Below are 19,326 nucleotides of genomic sequence, written 5' to 3' on the forward strand. Positions count from 1 at the left end.
TTTCGGGGCATCTTGCCAAGAAGTTCCATCATCAGAGCCAAGTGATCCTGCAAAAAGTGAGTGATTTAAGGAATGAATTGAAAAATAAACTGATCACGAATACTTATAGAAAAAATAATAATGTAGTACATAATAAATAGATTGATAAACAGACAATACTACTCATCCAACTCCATTTGCATAAACAGGCATCTATTGAGTGCAAACAAGAGCATGCAAAAGGCACGTACTCGGACATAGATGTAGAGTTTGTATGATAATACTATGAATCGTCAAAATACTAATCGAGTTTCATCAAGTGACACCAGACCTCTCCGTTAGATCTGTCAAACTACTGATGAAAGCAAATTAAGAGTTGGTCCAAAAGCCACCAATTCGCTTTTATGTGTTAAATACTGGCCCATGGATGACGGTGAAGGCTAACTTGGTCATTCTTCACAGCATAAAAACTTGATAAAAATGCCAAGCCGCTTTGCCATGTTAATCTAAAAATGGGTTTGGACCAGATAAAATGGATCTAAAGACTGCAAACTTGTTTTGCTTCAAGAGAGGGCACGAGGTTTAAACGCTCATCCTATTTTTCTCTAGCTCTCCTCTGCCTATCACTCCTCTGTATCTTGACAATGTCTGACCAAGCAATGTCAATAAACTCTAACGAGCCTCCTCTTGATGTAAGATGAGCTTTTGGTTATCTAAAGCATTCTGTGGTCCCATTCACCTGGTTCTCCCTTTTATCTTCTCTAACTCCTCCTTGTTCTTCTTCTCATCCTTTTCTGCTTTCATTTTTGACCTCTCCCTTTCAATCTCCCACATCTTGGTGATCTCTTGCCAAGCAATAAACTCTAACGAGCCTCCTTATGGCAAGATAAACTTTTGGTTATCTAAAGCCTTTTGGCTTTTGTTGTCCAATTCATCTGCTTCTACTTTTGATCTTCTCCAACTCCCTTCTAGTTCTTCGTCTCATCATTTTCTCTTTTTATTTTTCTCCTTAATCTGCTTTATCTGTAGCAGTTGGCTGTTGAAATGAGGTATCAGCTGTCCTTGTCATCATCACTCGTTTCTTGACTCTCTGCAGATTCCCTAGCAAGATTTCATTGAGATTCATTTGATATCTTCTCCAATCTGTTGATATTCTTCTTTTTTGATCATTCAATTCGAAAACTTAGCTTCCAAAATGTCAAGAAAATCCAATTCAGATGGCGAACGGTGGCGAATTAGGGCTTAATAAAGTCAGGAAACGGTTTTGGCTTTACTGTGGATTGAAGTTCTGAATCTTATCCTAAGATCTTTCAGGTGAGATTATTTTTCCTAATTTGTTTGATTTTAGTTTTGGTTTTGAGATCATAAGGTAATATTCCTCACAAGTACATGTCGGCCTTGCAGAATATCTATTGAAAGCACATATGAAAGGAAAATTCTAATAAGAAAGGAAACATATAATAAGGAAGCACACCAGGTAAAAAACTATATTTAACTTGTTCATTGAGTCCAGATAACTCTATTAAAGACACTGAATCATACTGTACTTTATAATACTCACCCCCAAACTATTATAGAGATGGATAACAAGTTTTGCACCCAATCCATAAGGGGTTTACCATGCAGAGAATTGCAACTTCGGTTTGGTCTGTTGGTGTAATTCTTCGTTACAGTAAGATTGTTGTTGAAAAAACTTTGTATTAAGTACAAATGTGATGGTATGGTTCATATTGGAACTTAATAGCAATGTATAACAGGCTTAAGTCATAGTTCTTATCTTAATAAAATAGTGATCTTTTGTTAGTATCAAAACAGGTCTAGGTGACAGGTTTACAGGTGAGTGGTGGATAAAGCATTTTAAAGTTGTATACTCGCTTCCCAAGAACCTGATCACAAATTGTGGTTTTTTTTCCTCATGAAGTTCTTTAGTTTCTCTAACCAATCTACATTTTCTCTTATCCTCACTCTGCAGATTCTCAGTCATATTGGATTTCGAGCTCATTAAGCAACCTGCTGTAATCTTGATCTCCCAATTTCTCCCCCTACAAGCGAATTCCTAAGAAGTGTTTTCAAAGTATATGAGTATTTTTGGTTCAAAAACTTGAGAAAGATGGTTCAAAAAGATAGATGAAGCAACAATGTTGACCACCAATGGAATGGCATATGGACATCTATAAACAAGGACAGTTTCCAAACATGTTATAGCAGCAGTTATACTTACAAAAACATGGAGAATCTCTCTTACGAGGGCGAAAAGCCTTTAAATTGTACAAAAAAATGGTCAAATAGCATAGCAAACTTGTTGCTGAGTTCATTATATAAAAGACACACAAAGTTTGAACTCAAGACTCGACAAGTTTCTGGTTTGATCAAAGGTTCCATGCTCACAGACCAAATTTTCATATCTCCCGATTTGATACTTACAGAATACCAAACAATTCCTGGTCAAGTAGACTATAAAAAATAGATAGGTCTATAAGAAAACTAGGGACCTGCTTGTGCAGTTTAACTCATGCAACCAAGCGGCAATTGTTTGAAGTTTTCTTAGACTAACATTCCGGGTGTATATCATAATAACTACTGTAAAGAATATTTGAGCACTAAATATAAAATTGTATAAGCCAGAGAATGTTCACGCACATAACTCCACAAAGAGCTTTTTCATAATAGACCACTCTGAGCATTATAACTTAAAGGCCAAAATGAGTAATAAAGTCTCAGTCTTAGGCGTATCTTACATACATAATCCCATAAAGTCCATAATATTTTTACAAGGGTCACTCCAGAAACACGTTCAAACTATAGAGCAACCTTCAATTTACACTAACACAAAGAAAATTCACAGAAAGATGTCACGTGAGCCTTGGTTTGGTGAACGAACAAAACCTGGATCAAAACATTGGAACTGAACAGATTCTAACCAGAAGACTAAATCAATGTTTCCTTCAAGTTTCAAGCACCCACCAAGTCATAGAACAACCATGCTCTATAAAAGAGAGGAATCAGGGGATCACTATTTTACTAACTCAAATATAGGTCTCAGGCTGAGGGTAGGTATGTCCCATTATATATTATATGAGCACTAGGTTCCACCACAAATTCCTAGCAAAATCATTTAAACTGGTAATATCAATAGGGGTTGAACTCAGTTCAATTGAAGATAATGAGTTCAGTGGTGAAAGCATGTTTTCAGAACTGAGCCATGCAAGCAGATATGCAGCATAAAATCCTTTATATGCTAACTTAATGTTTGATGAGAGGAGAGAATCTATAATATTCTCCAGTCAAATGATGGGAATGGGTAGGGCTGAATCCTATTCCCTAATTTTTTTGGGTGAAAATGAGCTTTTCTTACCCTTTTATCTAAATTAACTAAGTATGATAAATAAATGAGTAAGTTATTTTACCAGTTTATATAAATCTGTGGGAGTACCATAAGGTGCTAATATCTACCATTACCCATTTACCATTTAGATATAACAACAACAACAATAATAATTTATGAATATGTTATACACTATTTACCAAGAGATTTATTATTGAAGCTTATTTATAAAACTAGACAAAAGTATTACATCTTAATTTGTACTAATTAACATAAATACAGTGATATAAAGGAAATTTAGACTAAACATTGTTGTAATTAATTGTTACGTTTTAACTTTTAAGAAAAAAAATTAGTATCTTAAGAATCTAATTTTTTTGAAGTATTTACCTGTTTATCCTAACTCATCACAGTGGAGTAATTTTAATCCAGATTACCTGTTAGGTTAAGGTAAAGAAGTTTGTTTACGGAAAGGTAAGACCCTTTACCCTACCTGTTAGGTGTTGTCACCATTACTACTTTCTTACATTCAATACAACCCTACCTCGCTAGTGATTACACCTTACCTGCTAAACACATAGATACACACACCTCAGCCCCTCCCAACTAAAAAATAAATGAATGAAAAACACCAAAACAACTTGTTGCCTCCAATCTTTAAGACTTTATACATCTTGATACTTACATCCTCTCTTTTTTTTTGGCCAGGTTTCTTTTTTTTCTTTTTTTCTTGGGGTCTGTTAGGGGGGGGGGGGTACTTTAGTTTGCACCTATTCAGTGTGGACATTTTGATCAAAAAGTTGTGTCCACCCAGACGTGTAAAACACTGACACTTCCTAAACACACCTAGAGTGTGTTTTAAAAACCTATCAAATGTGTCCTCAGTTACATAATATATGTTAATGTATTAGGTATTACAGTTTTAGACGTTTCTAGAATACATTTCATAGTAATTGGACTACAAACATGTATTGTTTTATCCATAGGTTAAGTATGCTATAGAAACAACATCACCATAGTGACTTGTATGAGACGACGGTAAATTTTGGATATGTTTGATTATAAGAGATAAGATATACTTAGTTATTCTGAGCAAGCAACCATGAGAATACCTCAACAACGTCTCCCTGCCCTTGCTGAGTTGGTGCCCCACCCATACCCACCCCCTTTGACTACAAAGATGACCAGTTGCCTATTTCCAACTCAAGACTATAAGAATATATACCACACAATATCTTTTCCTAAAGCCATGTCTGCTGTCCTCTGAACATTATAAGAGATAAGCCATATCGCCTGTTTCCAACTCAAAATACACCAACTTTTTTTGGAAATATAATTGCACTTTCGAATTATGTTTCATACCAAACTGAAACATTCTAGAGCTGCAGAGCACATCAAAGGAGAAGGTCGATAATAAGATAAATAAGCTAACAGCTCAATTTAACTTGTACTTTCCTTCTTAGTTATTGTCTGATTTGATTCAAACAATTTGGAATTATTTTGCAATATTTGAGTTATATGTGTTTCACCCGAGCCGCTAGCTTTATCTCTCATGTTCTAATACAGTAAGTGATACCTGTGTGAAGTCAGTGAATTGTAACTTTTGAGGTAATTTTTGGAATACAAGAGGTACTAACTACTAAGGCGCTGTTTATTTTCAGGTATTTGGTGCATTTTGTATTGAAAAATGAGACCCACAAGTTTAAAATTCTAGATTTTTATCAAATTCATTGCGTGCTTGGTATTTTTCATGCCATGGATTTGGGGTTGCCACATAGCATCAAATGTGATCCGCTAAAATTATGTTGATTTTAGCTGGATTTGTGATTTTAGTCACATATCCTCAATAAAATACATGTGCAAAACTGCAACCAAACAAAATTTATTTGCATTTTATCCTCCATGCAAATCCTCTTTAATATCCATTACAAAATAAACAATATATTGACGGTTGGTTTTTCAAAATCCACTACATGCATCAAGATGAAATTCATGAACCAAACATCCCCTAACCGGATTTGGGCCCTCTTGCCTTCCCTTCAAGGATTGGACGTATTTCCAAACCATAATTGTACATTAAATGCTTATGACTTGTTCTCTTGAGTAAGAATACGTGATAATGGTGGTCATGGTGTTAGTTACATTCACTTGAATCACAACCATCCCCAAAATAATAGAGGATTTGGATTTTAGAAAATAATAGTCCAGTTCCTAAGGGAAAATGAGAGGATCTAAGTCCCTATTGCCCCAATACAATCTTTTGTAATTTTTCTAACATTGCTCTGGGTATATTTTAAAACCCTGTCTGATAAATATGACATAATTCAAACGAATCTAATTACTGGTTCCTATACTCCTTATTTTTTTCAATATATTTAAAAGTTGTTTTCATAAGCACAACATATCATATTTTATCAAATTTTCCTATAAATTTAATTTACCCGATAAACTGCAATCTCATGGATACCTTGCACATAATTTATACTGAATGATAACAATTTAGTATTGACTATGAAGTGATGAGTGTCCCAACTACACTTCTTGACAGTTTGATGGACCTCCATGATGCCTTAGAGATCACTCTTTAGTGAGAATTGTCAAATTTAATAAAGCCAAATTAAATAGAAATTATCCATAAGACATATCTCTGCATAAGTTCATAAAAAACCTAAGAAATATCATAACTGATTTAAAGTATCCCTTGATAGTGCTTTTGGATAAAATTCCAAAGGAGTCTAACATAAAGTTACAGAACGCAGTGATAAAATCGTCCATGTGATCATGTGAAAGGACGGAATACATACATATTGTACAAAGCAGAAAGCGAAGCGGAAAGGTATCACTTAGGCTTTTGGGGCTTAAGTGAGGCTTAAGAGGGAAAAGAGTCAAGTTTTTCTATTTCCTTAAATTTTAAATAAGGGTAAATCTTGGGGAAAAAAAGAAAGAATCATGACAAATCAGAAAATTACAAAACAAGCAAAGATTGGAGAAAAATATTATCTAAATGCATATGTGATGTTTATAGAGATGTTAAGCATGGAATAGATGTGTAACAATACTTAAATTTAATCACGCAATATTAACAAAATACTATACACATTGTAATATGATACACTAACATGTAATGGATTATGTACATTAAATAGTCAATAAGTTAATGACTTAAAGTAAATTTAGAAAAAGATTTCGGTGTCAGCTTTTGGACTGCTTTCGTGTTTAGTGCCTGCTTTTCATGTCATGTTCACTTTTGGAGGGGCTTCTTCAACCTGAAAGCAGCTAAAAGCACAAATGCTTAAGCATGCTGCTTTTGCCACTTTTTTACTATATCATCTACCAAATACATTGATTCAACTACATCATGTCCTATATTTTTTTTAATACAAAACCTGTTAATGGAGCAGCACTTCATCTGTACCTCTCTACTCATTATTCTAAATCAACTCAGTCTTGATGAAATTTTGTATATATTCGAAATATGTTTAATAACCAGGTGAGACAAAAACTAAAGCATATCTAGTGAAAAGTTAATACTACGAATAGTTTAACAATCCAGTATAACTTGTGATGCATAGAACTAACTTTCCTTCTTAGTTATTATGTGATTTTAATTTGTGCATCATTAAATCATATTCTTTAATGTTGGAGCTATTTTTGTTGTACTAAATCTTTTGTAAGTCTCTCACGTACCTAATTCATATGAGCGGTACTCTTTGGAAGTAGGTGAATTGCACCTTTTGATGTTAGTTTGGAGAGTATGAGTGTATATTGTTCGGATCAGAACTCTCTCATTTCATCTATCCAAACGGAAGAACCCAAGACTCACTATTCATGCTACAGTGATACAGTAAATGCTATAGTAGCATTTGCCGTAACAAACAGGAAATTGGATAATGCAGCAATTTTGAAAAATATTATTGTAGCATACGGGAATACTGTAGCATTTTAAAAAACTGCAGCGGCGAAACTGTAGCGACCCAAAAATTTTAAAAACATTACTATAGCAAAAAAAATGATATGTCGTGCTTTGCACGGCGTTCACGACTAGTCTTGAGGAATTGGTGGGTCATTTTCCAAATCATAACTATCCGCTACCTTTGAAATGGTTGTGATTCTTCTCCACTACAAAATTGGAATGTGTGCCATACGGGAGGTCTGGTGTTAGTTACATGTAGTTTGAATCATAACTATCCCAAAAGAAAATAATGGAAGGTTCCCAAAATTGTACTACTTACACTAGCAACAAGACATTCAATTGATGCAAATATGCAGCTGCTCCCATCAAAATTATGTAATAGATATAACTGTTTATAAAATCAAAATGGACATGGTATTTGATGAAATTTTGCAAAGGAACAAGAAAGAGGTTATGCACAAGTCAAGCACAGACATACCTCATCCTCGCTAAATCCTTGGCCGATCTTCGGTGCAAACAGAACATCACCAGTGGCAAGCTCGAAAGCGATGCAAGCAAAAGACCATATGTCTGCAGGAAAAGAATATCCAGACCCAATAATAACCTCCGGAGACCTATATTGCCTTGTCTGAATCTCCTCTGCAAATTGCTTATCAACCCAGCAAGCATTGCCAAAATCCACAATCTTACATCTGAAATCAATCCCCTCCAAGCTCCTTTCTGTCTTCTCCCTTACTGGTGCTTCTAGCATTGACCCTCTTCTCTCAGAGATCCTTGCTCTTGCCCGCTTTGCCTTCTTCTTCAGCTTCTTCTCAATAATATTAACTACCGATCCCCCATTAGGGTTGCCCTCAGGTCTCTCAAGAATTGGAGTAGTTCCAGACTTTATAGGGTCTTTAGCAGGATCAATAGAGGAGATGAGAAGAACATTTTCCAGTTTCAAGTCTGAGTGAATGATGCGAAGTTCCTTGTGCAGGTAATCAAGACCAAACAAGATTGATCTGCATATATCTCTAACTTTGTCTAGTCCGATACCTTTATAGTGGTTATATCGGACAAGGCGGAGTAGGCTGTCTCCTAGGAATTCAAAGACCATGCATATGTGTTGCCCATTTGGACCAGCATGCTTGAAATGGTCCAGTAATTGGACAATGCACTTGGAGTTTGACGGGTCCCCATTAGCAATTGCTGATAGAATCTCAATCTCATGTAGAGCAGCATGAGAAAACTGTGTTGCACTTTTTTGAATTTTAAGAGCAACAAATCTCTGCAAAAAAAAAAAGGCATCTAGGGTGACTTAATGAAGGAGGCGTGCCCCTACACCAGAATTAAAATAGACGGGATCACGCATATTAAGAAAAACAAACTATTCTTTTTTCCGAGAACCTAAGACCATAATTTCAAGTATCAACTCACAGAAAATGGCCTCCAAATATAATCAAAAGGCAAAGATGATCCAGAATAGAAAAGCTATCATCAACGAACTACCTAAGCACATGCGCATACTAATAAACCAAGTTGCCAAAAGCTCAGCAACCAACAGAACATAACAAACTTGACCCATAAAATGTCAAATAAGATCGGATTAAAAATGCGATGACCAAGATCAAGAGATGCCAGGAACAAACCTTTCATCAGAAAGACCAACAAGACAAAGAGGATACAAAGATAAACCATGACAGGTTTCCTCTCCAACCGACGACACATAAAGACCTCTGTTTTATAGATCAGCCTCAGATCAGAACACATCACAACGGTTGCAAAGATTGATGTATTTTACATTATAATTTGCAAAGAAAATTAGAATCCATAGTTAAAAAAGTGGATTATGAGCAGATGTGATCAAACGAAAATAAAACATCAAAGATGAATTTCTGAGGACACCGCTCTATTCTCAATAGAATTCTAAAGAAGAATAAAACCCCCGAGATCGCAGAAGCTTGGTGACAAAATCACACGAAACAAAAAAACGCCCAGATCAATACAAGATCCAAAAGAAGGAAAAAAAAAAGGAACGATATAAATCCGGCCTAGAGCAATTCGATCAAAACTCAGATCAAAAGGGTACACAACCACCAAAACAGGAATCAAACAAAAGATCCAAATCATGAGACGCGGATGACAGGAATTGAGATCTAGCGAAATGAGCCAAACTCGTCACCTGAGCCTGAGTATCGAAGGCGTTCCCCCATCCGAGCTTCCTCTGAGCGATGTATCGGCCGCCGGCGAACTGGTCGCCTACCCTCACCGCATGGTAACCTCCTTTCCTGTACGAATCCACGCCCTCGTCCTCCTCTTCAGACCCCGACGATGATGAGCACGACATTTTTTTGTTTTCCTTCTGAGTTTTCTTTTTTTTTTAAATAAAATTAATTTAAGAGGAGAGAGGGTCGGTTTCTCTCTTTGGATTTCTCCTCTTCCGTCGGTTGAGCGCTCTCTTATTATTATTAGATACAGATCGATAAAGAGAAATCAGGTGCGCTTTCCAAATGGATTGTCAGAGGAGAAAAAGGACTGACCAATAATTACGACTCTAGCTAAGATTAGATTTGGAGGAGAGGGAAGAAAAAGTTCGTGGAGGGCTTACGATCACCGCGGGTGCGTTTAACACAAGAAGGCCACGTAAGTAAATGAGAAATTATATTTGATTTGGTAGTTAATCTTAATTACGGCGGCAGATTAAAGTGGTTAAAGGTGATCTTTGAGGAGAACGGCCGGTAGCTTTCATCGGATAATCATTGTACTCTGCAAAACTCCCAGATCTGGAGAGGCTTTGAATTAAATTCTTGTGGTTGTTGAGACTGTAGTAATGTATGTCGTGAAATGAATGGGGAAATTAGCAAGGGAAGAATGCATTAAGGGCCTGTTCGTTTGCCTTAAAAAAATGGGAAATCAAAGAAATAGAAAACTATTTCTAGGAAAAATGGGTTTTTGAATTGTTTGGTTGGCTAAAAAAAAGGAAATCAAAGAAATGGAGATGAGATGAGATGAGTTGTCACATTATTATTGGATGATGTGAGTGATTTTTTTAAAAAACTAGTTTTGATGTTGTTCGGTTGGCGAAAAAAATAAGGAAATGAATTATTAGAAACCTATTTCCTGTAGTTTTGTTGTTTTTTTTTGTTTGGTTCATTCTTAAAAACAAGAAATGAAATGAGATGAGATGAGTTGTCACTGTATTATTGGGTGATGTGAAGAAAGATTAAGAAAAGTGTTTTCATAACTTTTTGGGATGAAAACAAAGAAATGAAATGTTAATGAGATGAGGTGAATTGTTATAATATTTTATTCGATGATATGAGTGATTTGAAATGATGAAAAGAGATGAGTTGAGTGATGTTTGGATGATAATAATATTTTATTAGATATGGTGGATGAGTTGTTAGATGAAAATAATATTTTATTAGATGTGGTGGATGAGTGGTTAGATGAAAATAATATTTTATTAGATGATGTGGATGAGTTGTTGGATGAAAATAATATTTTATTGGATGTTGTAGGTGAGTTTTAGGGATGGAAATGGAAGAAATGAATTATTTTGAGATTTCTACCTTTTCCATTTCCATTTCTTGGTTTTTAGGAAATAAACGAACAATGAAAAATGTGACTTCGAAAATAGAATAGGTTACGTCGGCGCGGTAATTTTTACCAAGGGTGTACGAAAGACTCCTCTCACCTGTACTCAGCTTTTCAAGAAACACCTCCATCTATTACCTCCAACAAAAAAAACTTTTTCATCTATATATATTAATCTTATTATTATCTGAAATTATGATGAGAATTAGGGGTTATAATTTTGTACTTTAATAGAAGGCATATATTCAAGAAAACACGTTTCAATTAAATTAGCCCCGTGAAATTGTATTTTGAGTAGCTTTCTTTAATTTTTCTCGTGTCATATAATTTGCTGTGCATATATAGTTATACTTCAGTATTTTTTACTTTATTAGAGAGAGAAAGAGAGGGAGGGAACGCCTGTGTAGCTAGCATTTTCACCTGTATTTTTATTATATGATGTAGTTACTGTAAATTTTTGGATTCAAAGTTAAAGCTAAGATTTCAAAAATTATTCAATAGTATTCCACGCAGAATGTCCAAACTATAACCAAAGAAAAAGAATTTCCACGTAGATTTTTCATAATATCTAAAGCGCTAAAAAATAATTCACTTAGCGTTTCCATAACATGCATTGTTAGTTTATGGCAGAGCATAGAAGAAGGGAAGAAGATGGCCTCTATGTTTTTTGCTCGACAAATTATTTGTACTGTGAGACAGTGATGCCAGTTGGTAATGGGTCTTACACTTGTAAGCATTTGTTATAAATTTATCAACCTTAAAATGGATTAGTTATTGAGTATTCTTAGGTGTGAATACCAAAATTGGATTATCAACCTTAGATTGGATTAGTTATTGAGTATTCTTTGGTAATCATAGTGATTTTTATTGTAGTGTTTTTATAGAAAAACATCATGCCATGGTGTTTTTTTAAGCATGTTTTGAACACTGTTTATAGTTATTATTTATATAGTGGCGGCCGGGCGGCGCGGGGCGGGGGCGGCGCAGGGCGGCGAGGCGGGACCGGGCCGGAGAGGCTGCGGTGACGGCCGTGCGGCGGCGGGCGGTCGGCTAACAGGCAGGTGGTCGGGCGGCCGGCGAGCGGCGGAGGGCGAAGCGGGCCGACGGGCGCTGCGTGCGGCGGGCGCGGAGGAGGGCGGGCGAACGACGGGGCCGGCGGCCAGCGACCGGCCGGCGGGGTGGCGGGTTGGCGACGGGCCGTCCGGTGGTGGCGAGGCGGCGCGGGCGCGTGGCACGTTGGTGGGGTGCGGCGAGGCCTGCGGCGCGACTGACTTAGATGAAAAAACTGAATCTCAAAATACATTTTTGGTGTTTTGAGAAAAGTATTTATTTTTTAGATTTTGTAAAGGGTCAAGTCAAAAAAACGTCCCGGTTGCCAAACACGTTTTATTGTTTTTTTTTTAAAAAAACAGAAACGACAGAAACGTCACGGTTGCCAAACGCTGAACTACTCTCCTACTACATAGGAGAGAGAAGTATGACTCCTTTGATAAATCATCAAATTTTAAGAAAAAAGTTGAATAGAATGGATCCCACATTTTTTTCCTATTATAGTGTAGGAGTAGTGTAATGATAGTGTAGTTATCATTACTCTGTTATAGTATAACAATTTGGGAAAATAGTTATGTATCTTCTTTACGTTGAGGAAGAACTTTATCCAATTGTTATCGAGAATGGATTTTTTCAATATCTAGTCCCCCAACCCTTCATATTTTGATATTAATCACCCACATCTTCATATTTTTGAATTAGTCCTCCATCTCTGCACATTTTGAAATATCCCCAAATCCATTAAGTATTTTAAAATTTGTCTCATTTCAAAACACTTAAAGGATTTGGAGGACTAATTTCAAAATATAAAGATTTAGGGGACTAATATCAGAATGTGAAGGATGTGGGGGACTAATATGAAAGGGATAAATTTTCAAAATAGACCCTATTAGAACTTTATTTGTAAAACTTGACCCATTTGCAATTTATTCACCATTTTCGACCTGACTTCAACCAACTAGTTGAAACTGGGTTGAAAATAGTAAATAAAACTTCACGGGATTCTAAATCCGGTGAAGTTTAGAGCCAAATTACCCAACCTAATTATGATTAGGCTGAGTAATTTAGCAACTAAACTTCACGGGGTTTAGAATCCCGCGAAGCTTTCGAGATTTATTTACCATTTTCAACCTAGTTTCAGCCAAGTGGCTGAAACTTGATCGAAAATGGTAATTAAATCTCAAATTGGTTGGTTTTTAAAAATAAAAATTTGAATAGAGTCTATTTAGAAAATTTGTCCAATCAAAAGACTCCATCAGTCAGTTGATAAGTAATTGTCAGTTTTCTAGAACTCGATTTGAAAAATAATTTAATATCCATCAATATGCTTAAAAATTCTAATAAATGAATATTAAAAATGTTACACATATTTCAGTAATTATTTTTTAACTGTTTATCATAATTTGTTTTTAAGGTAATTTAAATATACTTAAATACTTCTTCATATTTGTATATTAAACAAATAGACTATGAAAATTCATATATTCATTTTCTTTTCTTTGTTCATAATATAATCATTTATACGTTTACTCTAATATCATATAATTTAATTATCATAAACATGATTGTAGGCATATAAAATTGCTTATAGGTCCCTTGACACGGTTCAACACGAACTAATGAACCATCAGGCGACGTATCTAAGCACGAACGTCAGTCCACAACACCGAAGCCAAGTGACACGCAATGAAGCGGATTAACAAGGCTACAAAGCTGACGAACCGCACGTGAACGACGGAATGAATCTACTCGCGTGCGGAATCAAACCAACGGTCCAGGGAGTCAAAGAGTCATCCAACCATATAACGGACTCGAACTCAGACACCAAAGCCGATTTACTGCCTAATCGGGATCCAGACTTCCAAATCGGGATTCAGAACAAATCGGGGTTCAGAGCAACGCCACAGGCGAACCCGGATGAATCGCGATCGCGCCATGATCAGTTTTGGAATCAAACTCAGAGTCGGATTCATTGCCAAATCAGGAATCAAGTCAACGAATCGATTTCAGACCAATCAACCGCATAACCGAATCACGGACGAAGCGGATACAAGGACTGAAACAACCAAACGACGGACGCAAAACCCGGAGGGGCTCGGCCGAAACCGAGCCACCTCAAGGTGGCTCGGCCTAAGCCGAGCCACCCTGAGGTGGCCGCCCAGATCTGTGCCAAATGCACAGATCTGGTTGCCTATAAATAGGCGGAGTCATTCATCATTTTGGGGGACTTTTGGAAGAACTTTTGGAGAGCCGAAACTCTGACGGATTGAGACATCATCTTGGAGTTTTTGAAGGCTTGAAGACTTGGACGTCCAGATCTGATTCTTGGCGAGCACCCGCATCACAAAAGGCAGGAGTTCGAGGGGATCGAGATCTCAGATCTACGTTGTTACACTCCGGATCAAAGCTTGGTCTTTGATCCCGAGATTCGAGCGATTGTTTCCTTGGTGAAATAATCCCTCCGGCTATTATTTCCTTGGTGAAATAATACACGTTATACTGCGTAGATCTGCTCGGATCTAGATCGCGCGGTGGTCCACGGCAAACAACCCCGGCGCAGGCAAACAACCCACCAAAGCGAGCGACCACAAAACAGGAGCTCGCGATCTGTTCGACAAAAGAGAAAGAGTTGTAATTTTCTTTATTTATTTTTTGATTTTCATTGTAACCGAATCTAAAAAAAGACCGGATCTTTTGTAATCGAAAAACTGTTATTCAAGATAGCAATGGAATCAATAAAGAAAGCAACGATTTTTCCAGCGAACAGACCAAGCCAAGTTCGAGGAGTACGTGTCCTCGTCCGGCTCTATCTCCCCCCGCAAGTCCAAGAAGTTCTCCTCCGGGAGAAAAGCTCGTTGGTTTGAAGCTGCTCGGGAAGCCCACGAAGCTCTCAACCCAACTGACGCCGAAGTTGCGTCAAATGAAGTTCCACCGACCTCCAATCAGGTCAACCCAACTCCCGCCAACGCCTCCACTGTTCAGGGCGTTGTGACTCTCTCAAAGAGAGCCCGCCAGAGGCGTCGTCAACGCCTTGCGCGGCAATTCGCTAAGGCGATGGAGTCTACGGACGGATTCCGCTACCACGCGGAGTTGAAGAACAGAAGAGGCAAACAGCCTCAACCACCAATGAATGGCGACTCTTCCAAGCCGCCAAAGAAAGAATGGGTCCGCGTCAAACGAAACCGTTCGACGCTCGAGGAGCGCATTCGCAAGCGCCGCGCGATGTCAGCGCAGGCACGGGCTCAAGCTCAGGAAGCCCGTAGAAAGCTGCAAAAGGAGGTGGAGAAGAAGCCACCACCAACACGACAAGTCTGGAAGCCTAAGTCTGAAGTGGCGACTCAGGCCAAAAAGCAACCAGTGCAGCCTTCTAAGGAAGGTCAAACTCCGGCGAGTCAACCAAAGTCGCCGTTAATCCCAATAACTTCTCCGGGAGATCATGCAGAGTCATCCCGCAAGAAGAAATCAATTATGGAGCGCCTCGGTCCAATTCCTGACGAGAGAGGCAAAGCTCCAATTCACGAGCGTTTGGGCCCGATGAAGAAGCCCAGAACGACTCAACATACTGGGGGTCGCCATCACCTCCAGCATGACAAAGAGCTCAAGGCAGCTGCGCGCACCAATTTGCGCATTGAAGTCCAAGAGCACGCCGAAAATTCACGCCCAAAAAGGCATGTTTTGAGGCGGGTAACCTTTGAAAGCCCAAAGAAGGCAAGTCAACCTCAGATGGAAACATTATCATCTGATAATGATAGTGTTATACCTGAGAAGTCGTGCCCGCACACGATAGGTTACTCCGACTGTCAAAATGACGAGTTGTACTATCGTGCTGGGGGTACGAATAGAACCAGGAAGAGGAGTCCCCGAGAACAGGAAATTCAATGTCCCTGTTCCAAACTCATTCGGGCGGTATTGTCTGAATGCAATTGCATTAAGGCGGTCCCCGAAAGAGTTTCAGTTTTTGAAAGACTCAGTGCGGAGACGCCAAAACCAAGGCCTAGGCGCTTCCAACGAAGAAGAAGGGTGATTGAAGACGGAGAATTTCCGAGGGTCACCACCAACATGACGAGCAAAGGGACATCGGCACGGGGTGATTTCGAGTCGATTCTGAAAGCCTCCCGGCCTAGAACCCGTCTGCAGTCCGGAACCATCGAGCGAGCAACCTATGGTAGGGTTCGGACAAGACGCCCTTCAGAAGATGAAGAATCTGATGCCGGCTCCGCGGTTGCATCAGATAATACGGTATCCAGCGAGGGACAACCCCGCGAGGCACTTATGATAAGTGCGGAGCAGATGGCCAAGATGCTTGAAGACGCTTTGGCTAAGCAGAAAGAAAGTTTCAAGTTTGAGATGGAGATGGCCATGCAGCAGATGAGAGAAATGCATGACCAACAAATCCAAGCATTGGCGAACCAACAAGGCGAGCAGAATCGTCGTAACCCGGTTAATCTGGAAGATGAGGATACAAATGCTCAGAATACCAATGATCATCCTGTCAATGCAGGGGGTGGTAATGAGAATGCCAATGAAGACACAGGCGAAAGTCTGAAGATCAAGAACCTCGAGAGCAAAATCAACACACTAATTTCCGCTCAAGAGACGAAGAAAACAGGCATTCCTTGCCCATACCCAAGAGAATGGGAATCGATCCCATATCCGGCGAAGTTTAATCTAATTAACTTCACGCCGTTTAATGGGATGGGTTCACCTACCCAGCATTTGATTTACTTCAAATCGCACTTGGGGGTGATCTCTGGTAATGAGCCTCTGATGGTGCGGTCATTCGTCGGCACTCTTCGCGGAGCCGCCTTCGATTGGTATCGCCGCCTCAAGCCAGGCAGCGTAAATAGCTGGGACGACATGGAGACCAAGTTCCTTGCCAATTTCTTCGACGACGACACCGAAGTATCTATCGGATCGTTGCTTGATGAGAAGCAGAAGGACGGGGAGTTAGTCGACACCTTCGTCAAAAGGTTCCGGAACAAGGCGATGAATTGCCGGGACCCGATCACCTAGGAATTCATCCTCCAGACCTGCCACAACAACCTTTCGCTGGACGTGTTGGAAGCAATGGGCACAGCACCATCCAAGACATGGAAGGATCTGAAAGTTCGAGGAGAGCAAGCTGAGCGATTCCTCAGGAGAAAAAAGGTGGAGAGAGGCCAACCGTCAACAAATCCTCCGAAACAGAACTTCAACCAAAAAGGAAAAGGTAAAGCTCATGCTAATGCCGTTGATGCTAACCAAACTTTTCAATTGCAACCTCAGCAACAACAGCAGCAACGAGCGCCACAACAATCCCAGCCGCATTGGCAGCCACGGCCTCAGAAACAAAAGTCTTCGGAGCCGAGGTTTCCATCTTCAAATACTTGTTGGAGAAGAACAAAATCCAGCTGCCGGCGGTCGTGGATCAAGAGGGAGCCAGCAAGGTGACGGATCCAAAGTACTGCGCGTACCACAGAGCGGTCCACCACCCTACGAGATCATGCTACCACCTCAAGGACAAGATCCAGGCGTTAATCGACGTAGGGGTCATAACCCCGAAACCAGCCAAGAATGTGGGGGCAAACGCAGTGTCAATCAGTTTTGGATCGGTGCCCACAACATGGTTCGAGCCGAAACGCGTCACCAAGGTGGGAATGAAGACGGTGAATGATGACCCACATGGACAGCGCCAAAAAGGGCTTGTGCCACATACAGCCCCAAACGGCGAAATCCTCTGGGTTCATCCCGATCTGATTGAAGATGAACAATGGGCTGGATCGTCATCCAAGAAGAAGTCCAAAGAGAAAGGAAAGTCTTGCTGCGGAGTCTCTGCTATCCCCGGAGAAGATGACGAAAGAATCATAGCTTTCCCGCTCTCTGAAGAAGAACAAGAAGTTTTTGCGACCCGAAGCGGAAACGAATATCACTACAACTATCCGCCACTTAGTGAGCAGGGGGTGGACAAACGGGGACCAGCAAACGAGTATCACTACAACTATCCGCCACCTAGTGAGCAGGGGGTGAACAAACGGGGACCAGCCAAAACTCTCACAGAAATGGGGGTGATTACGAGTCTCACACCGGGTAAAGAAGCTCTACGACAGCCGGTAGATAAACATAAAGAAAAGAGGCCCGAGGAGGTTCAAAATCCGAAGCAATCTCGTTTCAGTCGTCCGATTGGAAAGGATAAACCGGAGAGTTCGAAAACTCCACGCGCCTTCGACATCATGGCTCAGCTAGCTAATATTCCAGCGCGGATAACGCTATATGAGTTGCTGCGGCTGTCTAAAGAAACTAGAGAAGAATTGCAAGAGGCCTTGGCCGATTCAGAAGCATTCCTCACTCGGATCAAACCGGCGCCTGAGGAACTAGAACTGTTAGCTCAACAGTGCAATGTGGCAGCTAAGAACATTCCCTGCATCACCTTCACCAAAGAAGACATGCAGACGAAGAATTCAAACCATGATCGGCCCTTGTATTTTGTCGGGTACATTGGCTCCAGCGAGGTCAACCGAATCCAAGTAGATCCGGGTTCCGCTGTGAGCATTATGCCGCTTCGCCTAATGCATAGCCTTGGCATTCCAGTCAGCAAATTGGCGTCTATAGGCACTGTCATTTACGGATTCAACACCAGCGGGTCAAGACCTTTGAGGAAGATCCGAATAAAATGCCAAATGGGTGATCTGAAGACGGAAGTCACGTGTTACGTGATAGATGCTGAGACATCCTATAACTTACTATTGGGTCGGCCTTGGATCCATAGTAATGTTATAGTTCCCTCCACCTTACATCAGTGTCTGAAATATGTCGACACTGATGGAAGGGTCAGGACGGTGGTCGCAGATAAGCAACCATTCAAAGGGTATGAGAATTACTTCACTGATTCTCTCCTTTATGGTAACGAATCTGACACGGAACCATCGATCCAAGGCACGGACAGCGGAGAAGAAGCTGATTCCGAGGCCGGATTCGATTACAATGGCGGTTTTGTTTTAAATGACATTGTACCCTTTGTAATCAATCTTGACGATGAACAATCGTCAGATGGCGGTTGTAACTGGCAACTTGCTGATATTGAAATAAATCATGATTTAGAGTACTCCTTGTCTCTTAAAGGGATTATATGATAATCCCGATTTATTTATGCCGCTCCGATCATCTTATGTAACGAAGAGAAGTCTCCAGCATTCTTTCGGAACAACCCGAATTATTCCTGCCAAGGTAGGGGGACAAAAGGAAGTGATTTATGGTAAAGGAGAAAATCTTCCGTTGCCAGATCATTTCCTAAGAGAAGACGAGGATGAAGACAAATCTGGTCTGCATTTATCTAAGTATAGTCCGGAAGCGCGCATGCTCATGGAAAAACACGGATACAATTTCACACTCGGAGAAGGTTTATACTTCGATCGAGGATCCCGTATCCCAGTCAAAACGGCATACGTACCAAAAGGAAAACCCGATGACTATTACCGTCACAAGAGAGGCTTAGGCTATGTCTCAT

The 19,326-nt window shown here is 39.8% G+C and overlaps 1 protein-coding gene across 1 annotated transcript in view; it reads right to left on the minus strand.

Annotated features, from left to right (window-relative positions):
• Window positions 1-9,724, minus strand: part of LOC109837260 (probable serine/threonine-protein kinase sky1) — a 10,693-nt gene extending 969 nt beyond the window's left edge. The window contains exons 1-3 of the mRNA XM_020405426.1: window positions 9,379-9,724; window positions 7,696-8,484; window positions 2-47 (exon numbers count right to left, since the gene is read on the minus strand). Coding sequence (XP_020261015.1) covers window positions 2-47; window positions 7,696-8,484; window positions 9,379-9,543 — 1,000 coding nt within the window. The 5' untranslated portion in view covers window positions 9,544-9,724. The remainder of the gene's footprint in view (window position 1; window positions 48-7,695; window positions 8,485-9,378) is intronic.

Source organism: Asparagus officinalis, chromosome 4 (genome assembly GCF_001876935.1).
Source record: "Asparagus officinalis chromosome 4, Aspof.V1, whole genome shotgun sequence".
Lineage (NCBI taxonomy): Eukaryota > Viridiplantae > Streptophyta > Magnoliopsida > Asparagales > Asparagaceae > Asparagus > Asparagus officinalis.